The sequence below is a fragment of the Sus scrofa genome, chromosome 7, assembly GCF_054392235.1.
Source record: "Sus scrofa isolate SSC_HxYL_T2T_F1_AM1 chromosome 7, Sscrofa_HxYL_maternal_Yorkshire_Landrace_v2.0, whole genome shotgun sequence".
NCBI classification, from domain to species: domain Eukaryota; kingdom Metazoa; phylum Chordata; class Mammalia; order Artiodactyla; family Suidae; genus Sus; species Sus scrofa.
Genome location: NC_139389.1, coordinates 67366947 through 67382835, shown reverse-complemented (window position 1 = coordinate 67382835; position 15889 = coordinate 67366947). Strand labels below are relative to the sequence as shown.

The window sequence follows — 15889 nt, the reverse complement described above, 5'->3', positions numbered from 1 at the left end:
GTAGGTCAAAGCTGCGGCTTAGATCTAATCCCTGGCTCAGGAACTTCCATATGCTGTAGATGCAGCAAAGAAACAAACAAATAAATATTAAATAGAATTAAAAATTCAGTGTTTCAGTTGCACCAGCCACTTCAAATGCTCAGTAGCCACATGTGGCTACCTATTGGCTAGCACAGACACAGAACTTTTCCATCATCGCAGAAAGTTCTCTTGGAGAACACTAGCTAGAGTCAGCGAGATCAGGTAGGAGGTTCCTGCTAAAGTCCAGGTGGGAAGTTGCACTGAGAGTCTTCTCCAGGAAGTGCCACGGTGATGGAGAGAAGGGGTCAGACTCAAGAGGTACGTAGGCGGTAGAATCTTGAGAGTTTGGTAGCAGTTAAATGAGAGAAGGAGTCTGAAGATTCCCTGGGTTCTGGCTAGGGGGACAACCCAGAGGGAAGGTTTTTGGGCAGGGAGGTGACATCATCCATTTGGGCAAGCTGAGGGCATAGTAGTTACTCAATAAATTTTAACTGTAAGGGTTATTATTTGCAATTTCCATAAAACCAATGCAGGAAAATGCCCAAAGCAGTCTTCACAAAGCTCTTACACAGGTTAGTATTCTCACTTGTGAACACTGATTGAGTTAACAAATCTTTTTCTTTTCTTTCCTTTTTTTTAATTTTTAATTTAATTTAATTTTATTATTATTATTAATTTTTTTTTGGCCACTCCTGCAGCAGGTGGAAGTTCCTGGGCCAGGGACCAAGCCTGTGCCACAACAGAAACCCAGCCACTGCTATGACAACTCCACAGGCCTACACCACAGCCATAGCAATGCAGGATCCAAGCCACATCTTCGATCTATACCACAGCTCACTGCAATGCTGGATCCTTAACCCACTGAGCAAGGCCAGGGATTGAACCCGAGTCCTCATGGATACCAGTCAGGTTCGTTACTGCTGAGCCACAGCAAGAACTCCCCAAAAAAAATCTTTCTCTGAATACATGCTCTGTGTCAGTCCCTGTACTAAAGACTAGAGATCTGAAAAAAAAAAAAAAAACAAACAAACAAAAAAACGAAAACAGAGGCTGCCTTGACCTTCAAGGAACACAGAGTCTAAGGGGGGAAACAGCATGACAGGCGCTGTCAAGGAGGGCAGTACAGGGCTTGTGGGATCTCAGAGAAGGGACTCAGAACCCAACCAGTATGGTGACAGCTGAGCAGGGTATAAAATGAGGATCAGGAGTTGCTCAGAGAACACAGGGTAGGCCGCACGTTTCAAGCAAATAGATTAACATTTGGAGAAGGGGTCAGGCAGGACATGGTGGCAAACAGAACCAGGGAGGCAGGCAAGAGTTACTGCTGAAAACTTTGAGTCTCAAAGGAATTTGGTTTGTATCCTGAAATCTAAGGGGAATATTGAGGGGTTTTAAGGAGGAGTCAACACACACTCCAAAATGAACTGAAATGAAAAAGATTAAAAATAATCCAGTGGTGCTGGCAGCCTTGTCACCATCTTCTGAGAACCTTAATGCCATGAGAGCAAAGCGGAGTAAAAAACAAACTCACAGGCTGAAGAGCAAAGAAGAAAGATGAGGCAGAGGTCCAAGTGAGCTTGTACACCCGTGGAAGCCACAGGAACAGAAACAAGGAAAGCCAGAGGCCAGAGGTACTGGTACAATTTGTTGCACTCCATGCCTACTGTCTAGAACTTACTCAATGCCATTGCCATTCTGATCACCTAGACCATCTTTGAGACCCACCCTGCTCATAAAAAAACAGTTCCTTTTGGTTCTTTGCTCTGGACCTGTGACATTCCGGACTAGTTTTTTGTTTTTTGTTTTTTTTTTTGTTTGTTTGTTTTTTTGTCTTTTTGCTTTTTCTAGGGCTGCTCTCGCGGCATGTGGAGATTCCCAGGCGAGGGGTCTAATCGGAGCCGTGGCCACCAGCCTATGCCAGAGCCACAGCAACCGAGGGATCCAAGCCACATCTGCGACCTACACCGGATCCTTAACCCACTAAGTTAGGCCAAGGATCAAACCTGCAACCTCATGGTTCCTAGTCAGATTCGTTAACCACTGTGCCACAACAGAAATGCCCATTCTGGACTAGTTCTGTTCTCAGTTGTGACTGAATGTAACACGTGTACAATAAATTGTCTCTTCTACTATCTTAGCTGAAGAAAAAAAAAATAATCCAGTGGTGAAGAAAAAAAAAAATAATCCAGAGGTGGTGAGCAGAAGAAGCAATCGGAACCCTCAGTCACAGCTGGCAGAAGTAAGAATTGGTTCAACTACTCTGGAAAAGTGTTCATAGCTAGACTCTACTAGCACTAAACCATGCCTAGGCTAGCATGGTTAGTAATGACCTAGCATTTCCACTCATTAAGTCTATACACAGCAGAAATGCATACCAAATATGTGCAAGAATTTCACAACAGCAGGTCTCATCATCACCCAACACAGAAAACCCAAATGTCAATGGACAGTTGAGTGGATAAATACATTGCTGTGCTTTCATATTATAACAGAACACCAAACAGCAATGAGACTGAGCTACAACTCCCCCCAACTCTGTAGATGAATCTCATAAAAAAAGAAGTGACAGAAGCCACATACAAGAGTACACACTGCCCACTGAATCATACACTTTAAAAATGTTTGAAATAGTAAATTTTAGTTTTCTATTTCACTGCAATTTTTTTTTTTTTTTGGTCTTTTTGCCTTTTCTAGGGCCCCTCCTGCGGCATATGGAGGTTCCCAGGCTAGGGGTCTAATCGGAGCTGTAGTCGCCGGCCTATGCCACAGCCACAGCCACGCCAGATCCAAGCCACATCTTCGACCTACACCACAGGTCACGGCAACGCCAGATCCTTAACCCACTGAGCGAGGCCAGGGATCGAACCCGCAACCTCATGGTTCCTAGTCGGATTCGTTAACCACTGAGCCACGACAGGAACTCCCACCCCAATTTTTAAAAGTGAAAAAAAGTTCAAAGAACTCTATAACACAGAGAGTGCGTGTAAACTATGAATTTTAGTTGATAATCTTGTATTACTATTCATTTGCCAATTGTAACAAAAATGTATCACAGTAATGCAAGATGTTAATAATGCGGGAAACTGATTCGGGGGGAGGTATATGGGGACTCTCTGCACTCTCATTCAATTTTTCTATTAACCTAAAACCACTATAAAAATTGAAATCCATTAATTTTTTTAAAATTCCATGCCACAGAGTTCTCCTGTGGCACAACAGATTAAGGATCTGGTGTTGTCACTGCAGCGGCTTGGGTTGTTGCTGTGGTGAGGGTTTGATACCTGGCCTGGGGACTTCCACATGCCGTGGGCACAGCCAAAAATTGGTTTTAATAAAAAAAAAATTCCATGCCAAAAAAAAGTACACAGCATGATTTCATTTACATAAAAACAAAAACAGAAAGAACTAATTGATGCTATTGGAAGCTGGGAACATTGTTACTCAAAGAGAGGGAGTGCCAGGGGTTTCTAGGGTCCTGGCAACATTTTTTTTATGGGCACACCTAGAGCATATGGACATTCCCGGGCTAGGGGTCGAATTGGAGCTGCAGCTGAGACTTACGCCACAGCCACAGCAGTACAGCATCTGCAATCTACAGGGCAGTTTGCGGCAATGCCAGACCCTTAATCCACTGAGAGAAGCCAGGGATCAAATCTGAATTTTCACAGATGGTCTGTCAGGCTCTTAACCTGCTGAGCCACAATAGGAACTCCACATTTTGTCTTTGACCTGAGGGCTGGTAACATTACTTTTTTTAACTCTGTAAAAAATTGATTGAGCTATGCAGATTACCTACACTTTTCAGTACGTATCTTGCAAATTAAGAACATATTTAAAATAAAAAGGGAAATTGTCCCTCATGTAGAAGTCCAAAGAATTTACACAGATGGAAAGGGGGAAGGAGTAACTTTACCAAGGGGAAATCTGAGAAACACTTCTTTAGCCAGCTAATCAATGCCAACATCAACTTTCCTGCTAGGTTGCTTGATATATGCAACCACTTCTGTGGTCTTCCCACCAATAACCCATAACCCCAGCCTTGTCCTGAGAAAAACATCAGACAAATCCCAATAGTAGGACATCATGCAAAACACCTGACCAGTGCTCCTGAAAACTGTCAAGGGCATGAAAAAACAGAGTCTGAGAAATGTTACAACCAAGGGAGCCTAAAGAGGTAAAAGACTCAGTGCAATGGGGTGTTCTCCTTGATGGGATCCTGGGACAGAAACGGACATTAGACAAAAAAATAAGAAAATCTGAATAAAGTATGATCTAGCTGACTAGAGAGAGAGGAAGAGAGGGGAAGGGAGAGAGAAAAATAGTTTTCTATAAAACCTACCCTAGGAGTTCCCGTCGTGGCGCAGTGGTTAACGAATCCGACTAGGAACCATGAGGTTGCGGGTTAGATCCCTGGCCTTGCTCAGTGGGTTAAGGATCTGCTGTTGCCGTGAGCTGTGGTGTAGGTCACAGACTCGGCTTGGATCTCACGTTGCTGTAGCTCTGGCGTAGGCTAGTGGCTACAGCTCCGACTGGACCCCTAGCCTGGGAACCTCCATATGCCGCAGGAGTGGCCCAAGAAATAGCAAAAAGACAAAAAAACGAAAACAAAAAAAAAACAAACCTACCCTAACCTCAGACCTTGACCTTTTTATAGAGTGAGCCAAACCCAGTGAAGGTACGGATAGAAAAAAGCTCTCCTTTCCTCTCAGCCACAAAGCCTCTGTGGCTTCGTCAGATTCCCCAGCCCTGCTCTTTGACATCATCGCAGCTTTCTCATCTTCAGGAATTAAAAAAGCCCAGTCCTAACTAAAGCAAAATTGGCTTCTCATACCCAGTTTTGGGTTTGTCTAGGCAGGGGAGAGTCACACTCCCGTTTGGCACTCCTTTCTTTCCCTGCCATCCTGCCCCCACCACGGGGGAAGGGAAAGGGGGAGGGTGCTGGAAGAGGAGCCGATCTCTTTTTATTTGGCTGGTGCTGTTTATCTTCTCTTAGCTGAGAATGTCCTTGTGTGTGGTAAACCGTCCAGAGCCAGCTGTTCATCGAATGCCTCGGAGCTCCAGCCTGTCCTCCACATCACACAGTGCCTAATGCAGCTGCTGGACTCTGGCTGACCTCTTACCAGCGCCCCTCGCCCCCACACAGCTCTTTCCCACGGTGACCCTCTGTAGCCTGTCACTGCTGGGGTCCCCTCCCCTCTGTTGCCAGGTCTCATCCATGCAGCTAAAGTCCATCATGTTGGCCCAGCCCTCAGGAGACTCTCATCCTGATAAGGTACCCAACTCAGGCCATGTGGGGTGCCCTCTCTGCCCTGCCATCACAGACTCAGTGTCCACTCAGCTTCTGGGTCCACAGATCTCTCCCCTAGTGGTCCAGAGCACAGTCTTCTAAAGGTTCAAGTCCCAACTCTAAGATATGAGATCTACAACAAATTACATAACTTCTTTGCGCCTCTATTATCCCACTGTAATATGAGAATAGAATTAATTTCTATCCCATAAGATTACTGAGAACGTTTTTTGTTAATAAGTCTAGAGCTCGGATAACAACATGGGGCCCATAAGTAAAGAGCCTTGTAAAGAGCGTGAAAAATACACAAATGTCATCGTCTCTCTCTCTAGGCTCCCACCCAACTGAACTCATGGCTGAGGAGTTCCCTTCTTGCAGGCATCCCACTCTTAAGGTTTGGGTCCTCTGGAACTCAAATGCAGGAGGAGAGAACCATCATGGGACTCCCTCCTTACCAAGCAGCAGCTCCACCTCAAAAGTCCCTTTCATACAATGGACAGCCCAGGACATTCCCACAGGGTCTCAGCTCACCTCTGTCGTATCTATTCTCCCCTTCGTCTCCATATAGATACACAGATTTACTTTTTTTTTTTTTTTTTGAGTGATGCACCTGCAGCATATGGAATTTCCCAAGCTGGGGGCCAAATTGGTGCTCCAGCTGCTGTCCTACCCCACACTTTGCAGCAATGCCAGATCCTAACCCACTGAATGAGACCAGGGATGGAACCCACATTCTCTTAGATACTAGCTGGTTTCTTAACCTGCTGAGCCAGAATGGGAACTCCTAGTGTACATTTTTAAACAAAACCGTTGAAAAGTAAGTTGCAGAAATAATGACACTTCATCGCCTAAACACTGGAGCAATTCTCTCCTAAAAACATTAATCTCCTAAGAATATGTCTTTAAATATTTGCCCACGAAACCATGATAACAGGCTCATACATAAGAGAATTAACATTAACCCCATAATATCATCTAATCCTCAGTCCATGTTTGCATATCTTCAGTTGTCCCCAAAATGTCTTTTGTAGCTTAAAAGAAAATGTTTTTTTTTAATCCAAAGTCCAATCAAGTTTCACATATTGCATTGGGTTGTTATGTCTTTTTGGTCTCTTTCCTCTAGGAAAGGTTCTTGTCTTCTTTTTGTTATTTTATTTTATTTTTTTGCCACACGTGTGGCATCCAGATATTCCCAGCCAGGGATTGAACCTGCACCACAGAAGTGACCTGAGCCACAGCAGTGACAATGCTGGATCCTTAACTCACTGAGCCACCAGGGAACTCCTTTTTTTCTTTTTTAATGACATTGACCACTTTGAAGATTCTAAGCCAGTTGCCATGAAGAATAGCCCACAGTGTGGATTTTCTTCATGAAATTTTACCATCTCTTAGCAAGGGGTGGGGGGGGGCTCTCTTCAAAATATAGGATCCTCATCATCTCTTGCTTTCAGATTAAGGACCAGGGCTGAAATTCAGAGGTGGCCAGAACATACTTATTCCTTACCTGGTTTCATATGTTGTTGGAGGAGTATTACAGGGCATCCTTCTGGAGAGGAGCAGTGACATACCACCACCCCCCACCACACACTCCACCCCCACCCCACTGACCTGCCTGGACTGAATGTCCAGGCAGGGTCCTTCCTCCAGGGTACAGTGGGAAAATAGGCTGGACCCAGAGGATTTTATTTCCAGCACCCTATCCTGTCTTGAGAGAAATAACCACCCCCTTCCTGACTCTGGACCCCAGAAAGGAGCTGGAAGATACTCCCCAAGGACATAGCACCTACCTTCAGAAGAGCTGCCTCTGGGCCCTGGGAAGTAGGTGGAGCTGAGGGATCATGGCCCAAGGCCAAGGACAGGTCCTTTCAACGTATTTTGGTGTCTTTGATATCAGGTGACCAGGAGAGCAGGGCCAATCTGATAGGGGTGATGTTTATAAAAGGCCCTTTACCAGGAACCAGAAATTGTGTATCAGCTCCTACAATCCTGCTGATCTCAAGCACCTGCCTCTACAGGTACCTTTCTTGGGCTCATTTCTAAGTTCCTAAGATCCCCATCATGTATCCTGGGAACCAGTGGAGACTGAGGGATGGAGGGACCTGGGTTAGGTGTAGGAGGCCTGAGTTCTAGTTCTTGCTGCCCAGCTCCTGACTTCAGTTTCCCCATTTTTTAAATTTTTTAATTTTTAATTTTTTATTGTTTTATCTTTTTGCCTTTTCTAGGGCCGCTTCCCATGGCATATGGAGATTCCTAGGCTAGGGGTCTAATCAGAACTGTAGCCGCCAGCCTACACCAGAGCCACAGCAACGCGGGATCCGAGCCGCATCTGCGACCTACACCACAGCTCACGGCAACACCAGATCCTTAACCCACTGAGCAAGGCCAGGGATCTAACCCACAACCTCAGGGTTCCTAGTCGGATTCGTTAACCACTGTGCCACAACGGGAACTCCCCCCATTTTTTTAAAATGAGAAGCTTGGTTGGACTAGGCCACCTCTAAGGATGCCTTGTATGATTGAAGTAGAGAGTGGATAGGGCTCCCCATCAGGCAAGAAGGCAGCCCTGGCCTGACTGGAACCCAGCCTCAGCCTTCAAGGCTATGAGGGGATGAGGACTTGCCCTTGGAAGAGGTTTTCTTCTTAGTTTTGATGAAGAATGCCCTGGGGGAGGGAGCTTCCCAAGCCATTTGCATCAGCCCTGGGACCTTGGTCCCATCAGCGTTGCTTGGGGAGGAGCAGCTCCCTGTTCCAAGGGTATGAGGAGGTATCAACAGTAAGCTAGCCCTGGTGGGGACGCTTTGGCACAATGCCCAGCATACACCCTGCACTGGGGGCTTGCAAGTGTTCTTCTGTTTTGAAGTGGTCACTCCAGCCTCAGAATTAGAAAGTGAGGTTATGGGCAAAGGGGAGGGCCAGGGCTAAGAGTTCAGACACTCAAGTCGGGAATCTCAAGGCTCCTTTCCAGCCCCTATTCTGTGAGGCACTCTATGGATGAGCTCCTGGGATGCAGGAACCACATGACTTAGTGGGTACAACTTTCTGATGTCTAGCTGGCGGCAAGGCAGAAAACATGTGCAAGTGCTTATTGACTTAAGTGAGCAAATGAATGAATGAATCAATGGCTCCATCCTATCCCTAAGTCTGGCTCTTCCTTCCTCTTTCCCTGTAGTTGGTACAGATGACATTATTCCAGCCCAGTCTCTTCTCAGCCACAGAGCTGCTCCTGGCCTCTGCCATCTTCTGCCTTGTATTCTGGGTGGTCAGGACCTGGCAGCCTCAGGTCCCCAAAGGCCTGAAGAGTCCACCAGGGCCCTGGGGCTGGCCCCTGCTCGGGCACGTGCTGACCTTGGGCAAGAGCCCACACCTGGCCCTGGCAAGGCTGAGCCAGTGCTATGGAGATGTGCTGCAAATCCGCATTGGCTGCACCCCTGTGCTGGTGCTCAGCGGCCTGGACACCATCCGGCAGGCCCTGGTGCGGCAGGGCGACGATTTCAAGGGACGGCCCAACCTCTACAGCTTCACTCTGGTCACTGATGGCCAGAGCATGACCTTCAACCCAGACTCTGGACCAGTGTGGGCTGCCCGTCGGCGCCTGGCCCAGAAGGCTCTTAACACCTTCTCCATTGCCTCAGACCCGGCTTCCTCCTCCTCCTGCTACCTGGAGGATCATGTGAGCAAGGAGGCTGAGTGCCTCCTTGGCAAGTTCCAGGAGCTGATGGCAGGGCCTGGGCACTTTGATCCCTATGACCACATTGTGGTGTCAGTGGGCCGTGTCATCGGTGCCATGTGCTTCGGGAAGGGCTTCCCACAGAGCAGTGAGGAGATGTTCAGCATCGTGAAGAACAGTCATGAATTTGTGGAGACCGCCTCATCCGGGAACCCCGTGGACTTCTTCCCCATCCTTAGATATCTGCCCAGCCCTACTCTGCAAAGATTCAAGAGTTTCAATCAAAGGCTCCTGCAATTCCTGAGGAAAATGGTCCAGGAGCGCTATCGGGACTTTGACAAGGTGAGCCCAGGGTGCAGGTGGTGCGAGGGCACCCTAGAGCTTGGGTATGGCCCCTCTCACCCAGCTCCAAGGCACCCACACAGCTGGTAGGAGGCTGGGCCTAGGAAGACTCTGGGGACATCTCAGACAAGCTGTGTGACCTGGAGCCAATCCCTCTCCCTCTCTGGCTTCGGTTTCCTCATTCCCACAGTCTTGCTCTCAGGGCCACTCAAAGCCCCAGAGAGATGAGGCTGTGAATGGGTGGGGTGGGGGGGAGTGAATGAGTGAGAAGGCTTTTATTCTACAGGAACCTGAACCCCAGCAGTGACTAATTCCCAGCTCAAGTGACACTTTGCTTCCCTGTACTCACATCAACCTCCCTTTGAAACTGGACCCCTGGGGTTATTGGGAGGAAGGGTCAACAGGACATGAAATGATACTTTGGGTTTTTTTTATTTGTTTGTTTGTCTTTTTGCTATTTCTTGGGTTGCTCCCTCGGCTTATGGAGGTTCCCAGGCTAGGCGTCGAATCGGAGCTGTAGCCACCAGCCTATGCCAGAGCCACAGCAACTTGGGATCCGAGCCACATCTGCAACCTACGCCGCAGCTCACGGCAACGCTGGATCGTTAACCCACTGAGCAAGGCCAGGGACCGAACCCGCAACCTCATGGTTCCCAGTCAGATTGGTCAACCACTGCGCCACAACGGGAAATCCGAAATGATACTTTAAGTCCTACCTAGGGCTGGCCATCTCCTATCATGAGCTCAGTCCACTGTTCAGGGGCCAGGAGGTAATGCCAGATGGGGGCAAGATCCAGCCTTCCATCCCTGAAATTTAGGGTGCCCCTAAACTTGTGCCCCCTCAGAACTGTATCCAGGACATCACAAGCGCCCTATTCAAGCACAGCGAGGAGAATTCCAGCACCAGCGGTGGCCTCATCTCCCAGGAGAAGACCATCAACCTTGTCAATGACATTTTTGGAGCCGGTAGGAGCCAGACCCCTGCCCCTCCATCCCTTAGTTCACCTGCTGTTCATCCACTGCCTTGCCTAGCCCCCAGGGCCATCAGATAACTTGCCAACCACTTGCCAATGGTACAGAACACAGAGACCTGGCCCAGGCTTAAGTGTTTGAGCCCAGGCTGTCCCACCGCTGAAAGCTCAACCCAGTCCCTCTTCTACTCAGAGCCTTAGTGTCCCCATCAAAACAATAAAGGCTTCTCTGGTCTGTTAAGTCTAGGTCCTTGTGATTCTAGTAGCTAATCATGAAACCTGTGATTCAAGTTTACATTGAGGAGACCAGGTCTCTGCTCTCAGAAAATTCAGGGTAGGGGGCTTGGGGGAAAAGGAGGAAGACAATGCTTGGTACACATATGGTGAGTGCTTAGTAAATGCTGGCTTCTTGTTCCTGTCTTCCTTCCTTCCTCACCTTGCCCCATGCTGCCCAGGATTTGATACAATTACCACAGCCATCTCCTGGAGCCTTTTATACCTTGTGACATATCCTGAGATACAGAAGAAGATCCAGAAGGAGCTGGGTATGCAGTGTCCCCCAACACTCTTGTCCTTGGGGTCCCAAGTCATCTGTTCAATTTACATATGGCTGTTACATGCCTACTAAGTGCAAGACCTGGGCATACAATGATGCCTACCTTTGCCTAGAAGATATTGGGGTGGCGGGGGGTCAATGGGTCTCAGACCTGTAATGTAGTACCACATAGAGTGACACCTGGCATGAGGATGCAGATGCCATAGGCAATCAGGACAGCCCTGAAGCCTTGCCTGTCCTCTGCATTCTGCAGACACAGTGATTGGCCGGGCGCGGCGGCCCCGGCTCTCCGACAGACCCCAGCTGCCCTATATGGAGGCCTTCATCCTGGAGCTCTTCCGACACACCTCCTTCGTTCCCTTCACCATCCCTCACAGGTGAGGCCCACCTATCCTGCCCTCCCACCCCTAAAATCTTTGCCATGTTTCCTCCTCCCAGTTTCTCAGCCCTGGCCCTGGTTGGACCTCAGCATCTCCTTCTTGGCCACAGCACCGTATTCCTCATAGACTCTCAGCCTCTACTCTGCCCCCATCCAGTCCAAACCTGATCAAACTACCAGGCTTTCAGGAGAAAACCGCACTCCTGACCTCAGCTCTCATTCATTTCTGCTCAAATCCCCTCCCTACAAATACTCTCAGCCCAGCCAGGCTGCCTCATCATCCCTCACAAGCATGAACCAGCCAGCTTCTAATTTTGCTTATGCTAGACCTTCGACTTGGAAGGCCTCTACCCCTCTTCTCTGGCTCCCAGAATCCTATCCTGTTGCAAACTTCCCTTTCCACAGAAACCTTTTTTGACTCATCCAGCCGGCACAGCTTCATTCTCTGATGTCCTGTAGGATTTACTGTCATTCGTCTTTTATTAAGTCCTGGGATTTTAACAATGTCAAGAGAGTTTGTGAACACTGATTTCTGTGTGAGTGTTGGTCTAGTTATTCCCAGAGGAAGAGCCCTGACTCCTCAGCCAGGCTGGGAACTGGCCCAGACTGTCTGCTTCTTGGTTCCAGAGAATGGCCAAGGGCACAGCTGGGCACAAACAAAAGTTTGGTAAACATCTGTTGAAGTTGAAGGACAGGCGCTGAGAAAGAGGAAGAATCATTTCCACACTTTCCTGCTCCTGACCATCCCCCTGGTGTAGGGTGCGGGAAACCGTGGTGGGCAGGCTATTGGGGTGGGGTGGAGGTAGGAGCAAGAAGCTCCCAGAGACCCAGCCCAGCTTTCCAGCCCCTGAGCCTGACAAAGCCCTCTTCCCTCCTTAGCACAACAAGGGACACGACACTGAATGGCTTCTACATCCCCAAGGAACGCCATGTCCTCGTAAACCAGTGGCAGGTTAATCATGACCCGTGAGTACACATCCCCCACTGAAAAATGTGTGAAGGCCAGCAGTCAGGAAGGCTCTTTGTCCTGTAGGAACTGGCCATATAATAAAGGAATGGTGCCTTGATGGTTCTGCAGCCTATGCTAAGGGACAAAATTTAGGCCCATGTTTCTCAAATGTTAGTGCACTGATCAGGGAGTTGGCTTTAGATTATGGGGCCCTGTCCCCCCAGATTCTACTTTGGTAGGTAAGGTGGTATCCCGCAGGAAACTCTGATGCGAATCACTTAAGGACCTCTTTGGGAAAAAAAAAAAAAATCCCACTGTAGTCTTTAGGAAGGAGGATCATATAATTTACCATTCAAACAGGGGTACCTCTGAGTGTGAAAAGCGATGCTATCCATAATTACACAAAACAGGAGTTCCCATTGTGGCGCAGCAGAAACAAATCTGACTAGGAACCATGAGGTTGCAGGTTTGATCCCTGGCCTCACTCAGTGGGTTGAAGATCTGGTGTTGCCATGAGGTCACAGACGTGGCTCAAATCTGGTGTTTCTGTGGCTGTGGCCTAGGCCTGCAGCTGTAGCTCTGATTCAACCCCTAGCCTAGGAATCTCCATGTGCTGCAGGTGCAGCCTTAAAAAAGAAAAAAAAAAATTACTACAAAACGATAAGCATAAACCAGGATGGACTGTTGATTCCCCTTGTATATTGAGCAGGATAAAGACATCCATCCCTTCTTTTAATTTCTTTTAAAGTTTTATTTCTCTAAAATAAGAAATTAACATTAAAAAGCACTTTTTTCAGGGCTGGTCATTTTGGAGAGAGCTATGTAGAGCAAATAAGCAACAAAGTACAGTTTGGTCCCTTTCCCCACCCTCCTTTCATTGTTCTACATCTATTCTAACACAGAAGTCCCCCCACCCAGGCCTTTTCCCCCAGGGCCTCCCCAGCCCAGAGATCTCACCTCCTCTGTTTCCTCTCGCAGGAAGCTGTGGGGGGACCCATCCGAGTTCCGGCCAGAGAGATTCCTCACTGCCGATGGCACTGCCATCCACAAGACCATGAGTGAGAAAGTTATTCTCTTCGGCATGGGCAAGCGCCGGTGCATAGGGGAGGTCCTGGCCAAGTGGGAGGTCTTCCTCTTCCTGGCCATCTTGCTGCAGCAGCTAGAGTTCAGCGTGCCTCCAGGCGTGAAAGTGGACCTAACCCCCATCTACGGGCTGACCATGAAGCATGCCCACTGCAAGCATTTCCAGGCACATCTGCGTTTCCCCATCAAATGAAGTTACCAGAGTTCTGAGGCAGAGGGAAGGGTGCAGGTTGCTGAGGAACCTTCCTTTCATCCTTTCTTTTATTTTACTAACACCATTATAAAGATGTAATTCATTTACCATGTAATTCACCTCCTTAACATACACAATGCAATGGCTTTTAGTATATTCACAGGGTTATGCTACCATACCACAATCAATTTTAGAAGCATCTCATCACCCAAAAAAGGAACCCATACCTATGGATGGAGTCACTCCCCATTTCCCCCAACCCACCTTCCCTGCCCCACTAGTCCTAGGCAACTATTAATCTACTTTCTGTTTGTATAGATTTGCCTACTCTGGATGTTTCATATAAATGCAATTATACACTAAGTGGTCTTTTTTTTTTTTTTTTTTTTTTTTTTTTTTGTCTTTTTGCCTTTTTCTAGGGCTGCACCCACGGCATATGGAAGTTCCCAGGCTAGAGGTGTATTTGGAGCTGTAGCCACTGGCCTACACCACAGCCACAGCAACTCAGGATCCGAGCCGCGTCTGTGACCTACACCACAGCTCACGGCAACACTGGATCCTTAACCCACTGAGCAAGGCCGGGGATCAAACTCGCAACCTCGTGGTTCCTAGTTGGATTCGTTAACCACTGAGCCACGACAGGAACTCTGACCTCTAAGCGGTCTTTTATGACTGGCTTCTTCACCTAACATGACATTTTCAAGGTTCATCCACGTTACAGCATGTGTCAGCAAGTCCTGGGACCAGGCCCAGGTCAGTTTCCTCTGTCATGGATGGGTACATCTTTCACTGCTCTTTCATCTCTCCTTTACTGTATGATCCAAATCTTGGAACACGTGAAGGGAACATGGAGGAAGGGACCCAGCCTTGTGGGCCAAACCCAGGTGGGTGAAGGGGGATCCCTTGTGTGCAGTCCTCAAAAGGAAGAAGACATCTGACTTCTCACAATGTTCTGATTTGTTCATCCACAGCTAGGGAAAGGTGAGCTCCCCAGAAGTGCTTGGATTACCTGCAAAAGGCCCAGGTTCCATCAAAGGGGGCTATCAAAAGAATGAAAAGATAAGCCACAGAATGGGAGAAAATATTTGCAACTCATATATCTGATAAATGATTAATATCCAAAATATACAAGGAACTCCTACAACTCAACACCGACAACAAAAAGCAAACAAGCCAGTTACAAAATAGGCAAAAGAGTGGTGATCATTTTGTAACTTATAGAAATAGTAGGAGTTCCCGTTGTGGTTCAGCAGTAATGAACTCCACTAGTAACCATGAGGATGCGGGTTCGATCCCTGGCCTCACTCAGTGGGTCAAAGATCTGGCATTGCTATGAGCTGTGGTGTAGGTCATAGACGCAGATCTGTTCTGGCGTTGCTGTGGCTGTGGTGTAGGCCAGCAGCTACAAATCTGATTTGACCCCTAGCCTGAGAACTTCTATATGCCACAAGTGTGGCCTTAAAAAGCAAAAAAAAGGACATTAACATGCATTGGTAAGGACATGGAAAAATCATAAGCCAGGTACATCACAAGTAGGAATATAAAATGATAGAGTCCCTGTGGAAAATAGTTTGGCAGGTCCTCAAAAAGTCAAGCATACAATTACCACATGATTCAACAAGTCCCCTCCTAGGTATCTACACAAAAGAACTGAAAATAAGTGTTCGAACAAAAACTTGCATGGCAATGTTCATAGCAACACTATTCTTAATAGTTAAAAGGTAGAAACAACCCAAGTGTCCAACAATAGACGTATGGATAAACAAAATGTGGCATAGACATGCAATGGAGTATTATTCAGTCATAAAAAAGGAATGGCATTCTGATGCATTCTACAACATGGATAAACATTGAAAACATGATGCTAAGTGAAATAAGCCAGGTATAAAGGGACAAATACTGTATGATTCACCTACATGAGGTATCTAGAATAGGCAAACTCACAGAGAAAGAAAGTATAATAGAGGTTACTTAGGGGCTGGGGGTGGGGAAGGAAGAATAGAGTTATTGTTTCATGAGCATAGAGTTTCTGTGTGGGATGATGAAAAAGTTCTAGAAATAGAAATGAATAGTAGTGATAGTTACACAGCATTGTTAACATACTTAATGCCACTGAATCATACACATAAAATGGTTAAAATTGTAAATTTTATTATGTATATTTTAACCACAGTTTTTAAAGGCAAATAACACAATAAAATGTTATTGTGTGCAATAAAAACGAGCAAGCATCAAAGCCACGAAAAGAGATGAAGTAACTTTTTTTTTTTTTTTTTTGCTTTTCAGGGCCACACACGCAGCATATGGAGGTTCCCAGGCTAGGGGTCGAATCGGAGTTGTAGCTGCCAGCCTACACCACAGCCACAGCCACAGCAACGCAGGATCCAAGCAGAGTCTGCAACCTACACCATAAGTCATGGCAACGCCAGACCCTTAACCCA

At 47.3% G+C, this 15889-nt stretch overlaps 2 protein-coding genes across 3 annotated transcripts in view; one reads left to right on the top strand and one right to left on the bottom strand.

The window, feature by feature from the left end:
• CYP1A1 (cytochrome P450 family 1 subfamily A member 1) overlaps nucleotides 1-15889 on the bottom strand; it is a 54255-nt gene that overhangs the window by 15800 nt on the left and 22566 nt on the right. Inside the window, exon 6 of the mRNA XM_084966767.1 lies at nucleotides 13130-14457. Within this exon, the coding sequence (XP_084822893.1) occupies nucleotides 13130-13170 (41 nt within the window). The 5' untranslated portion in view covers nucleotides 13171-14457. The remainder of the gene's footprint in view (nucleotides 1-13129; nucleotides 14458-15889) is intronic.
• On the top strand, nucleotides 7209-13811 carry CYP1A2 (cytochrome P450 family 1 subfamily A member 2). Of its 2 annotated transcripts, XM_005666124.4 has the most exons (7): nucleotides 7209-7323; nucleotides 8478-9317; nucleotides 10163-10283; nucleotides 10744-10833; nucleotides 11098-11221; nucleotides 12103-12189; nucleotides 13151-13811. In XM_005666124.4, the coding sequence occupies exons 2-7, from the start codon at nucleotides 8487-8489 to the stop codon at nucleotides 13446-13448; spliced, it is 1551 nt and encodes a 516-aa protein (XP_005666181.1). In that variant the 5' UTR covers nucleotides 7209-7323; nucleotides 8478-8486; the 3' UTR covers nucleotides 13449-13811. The 2 variants fall into 2 exon arrangements, with proteins under 2 accessions (XP_005666181.1, NP_001153086.1); NM_001159614.1 differs by lacking the exon at nucleotides 7209-7323 and having other exon boundaries at nucleotides 8487-9317; nucleotides 13151-13448.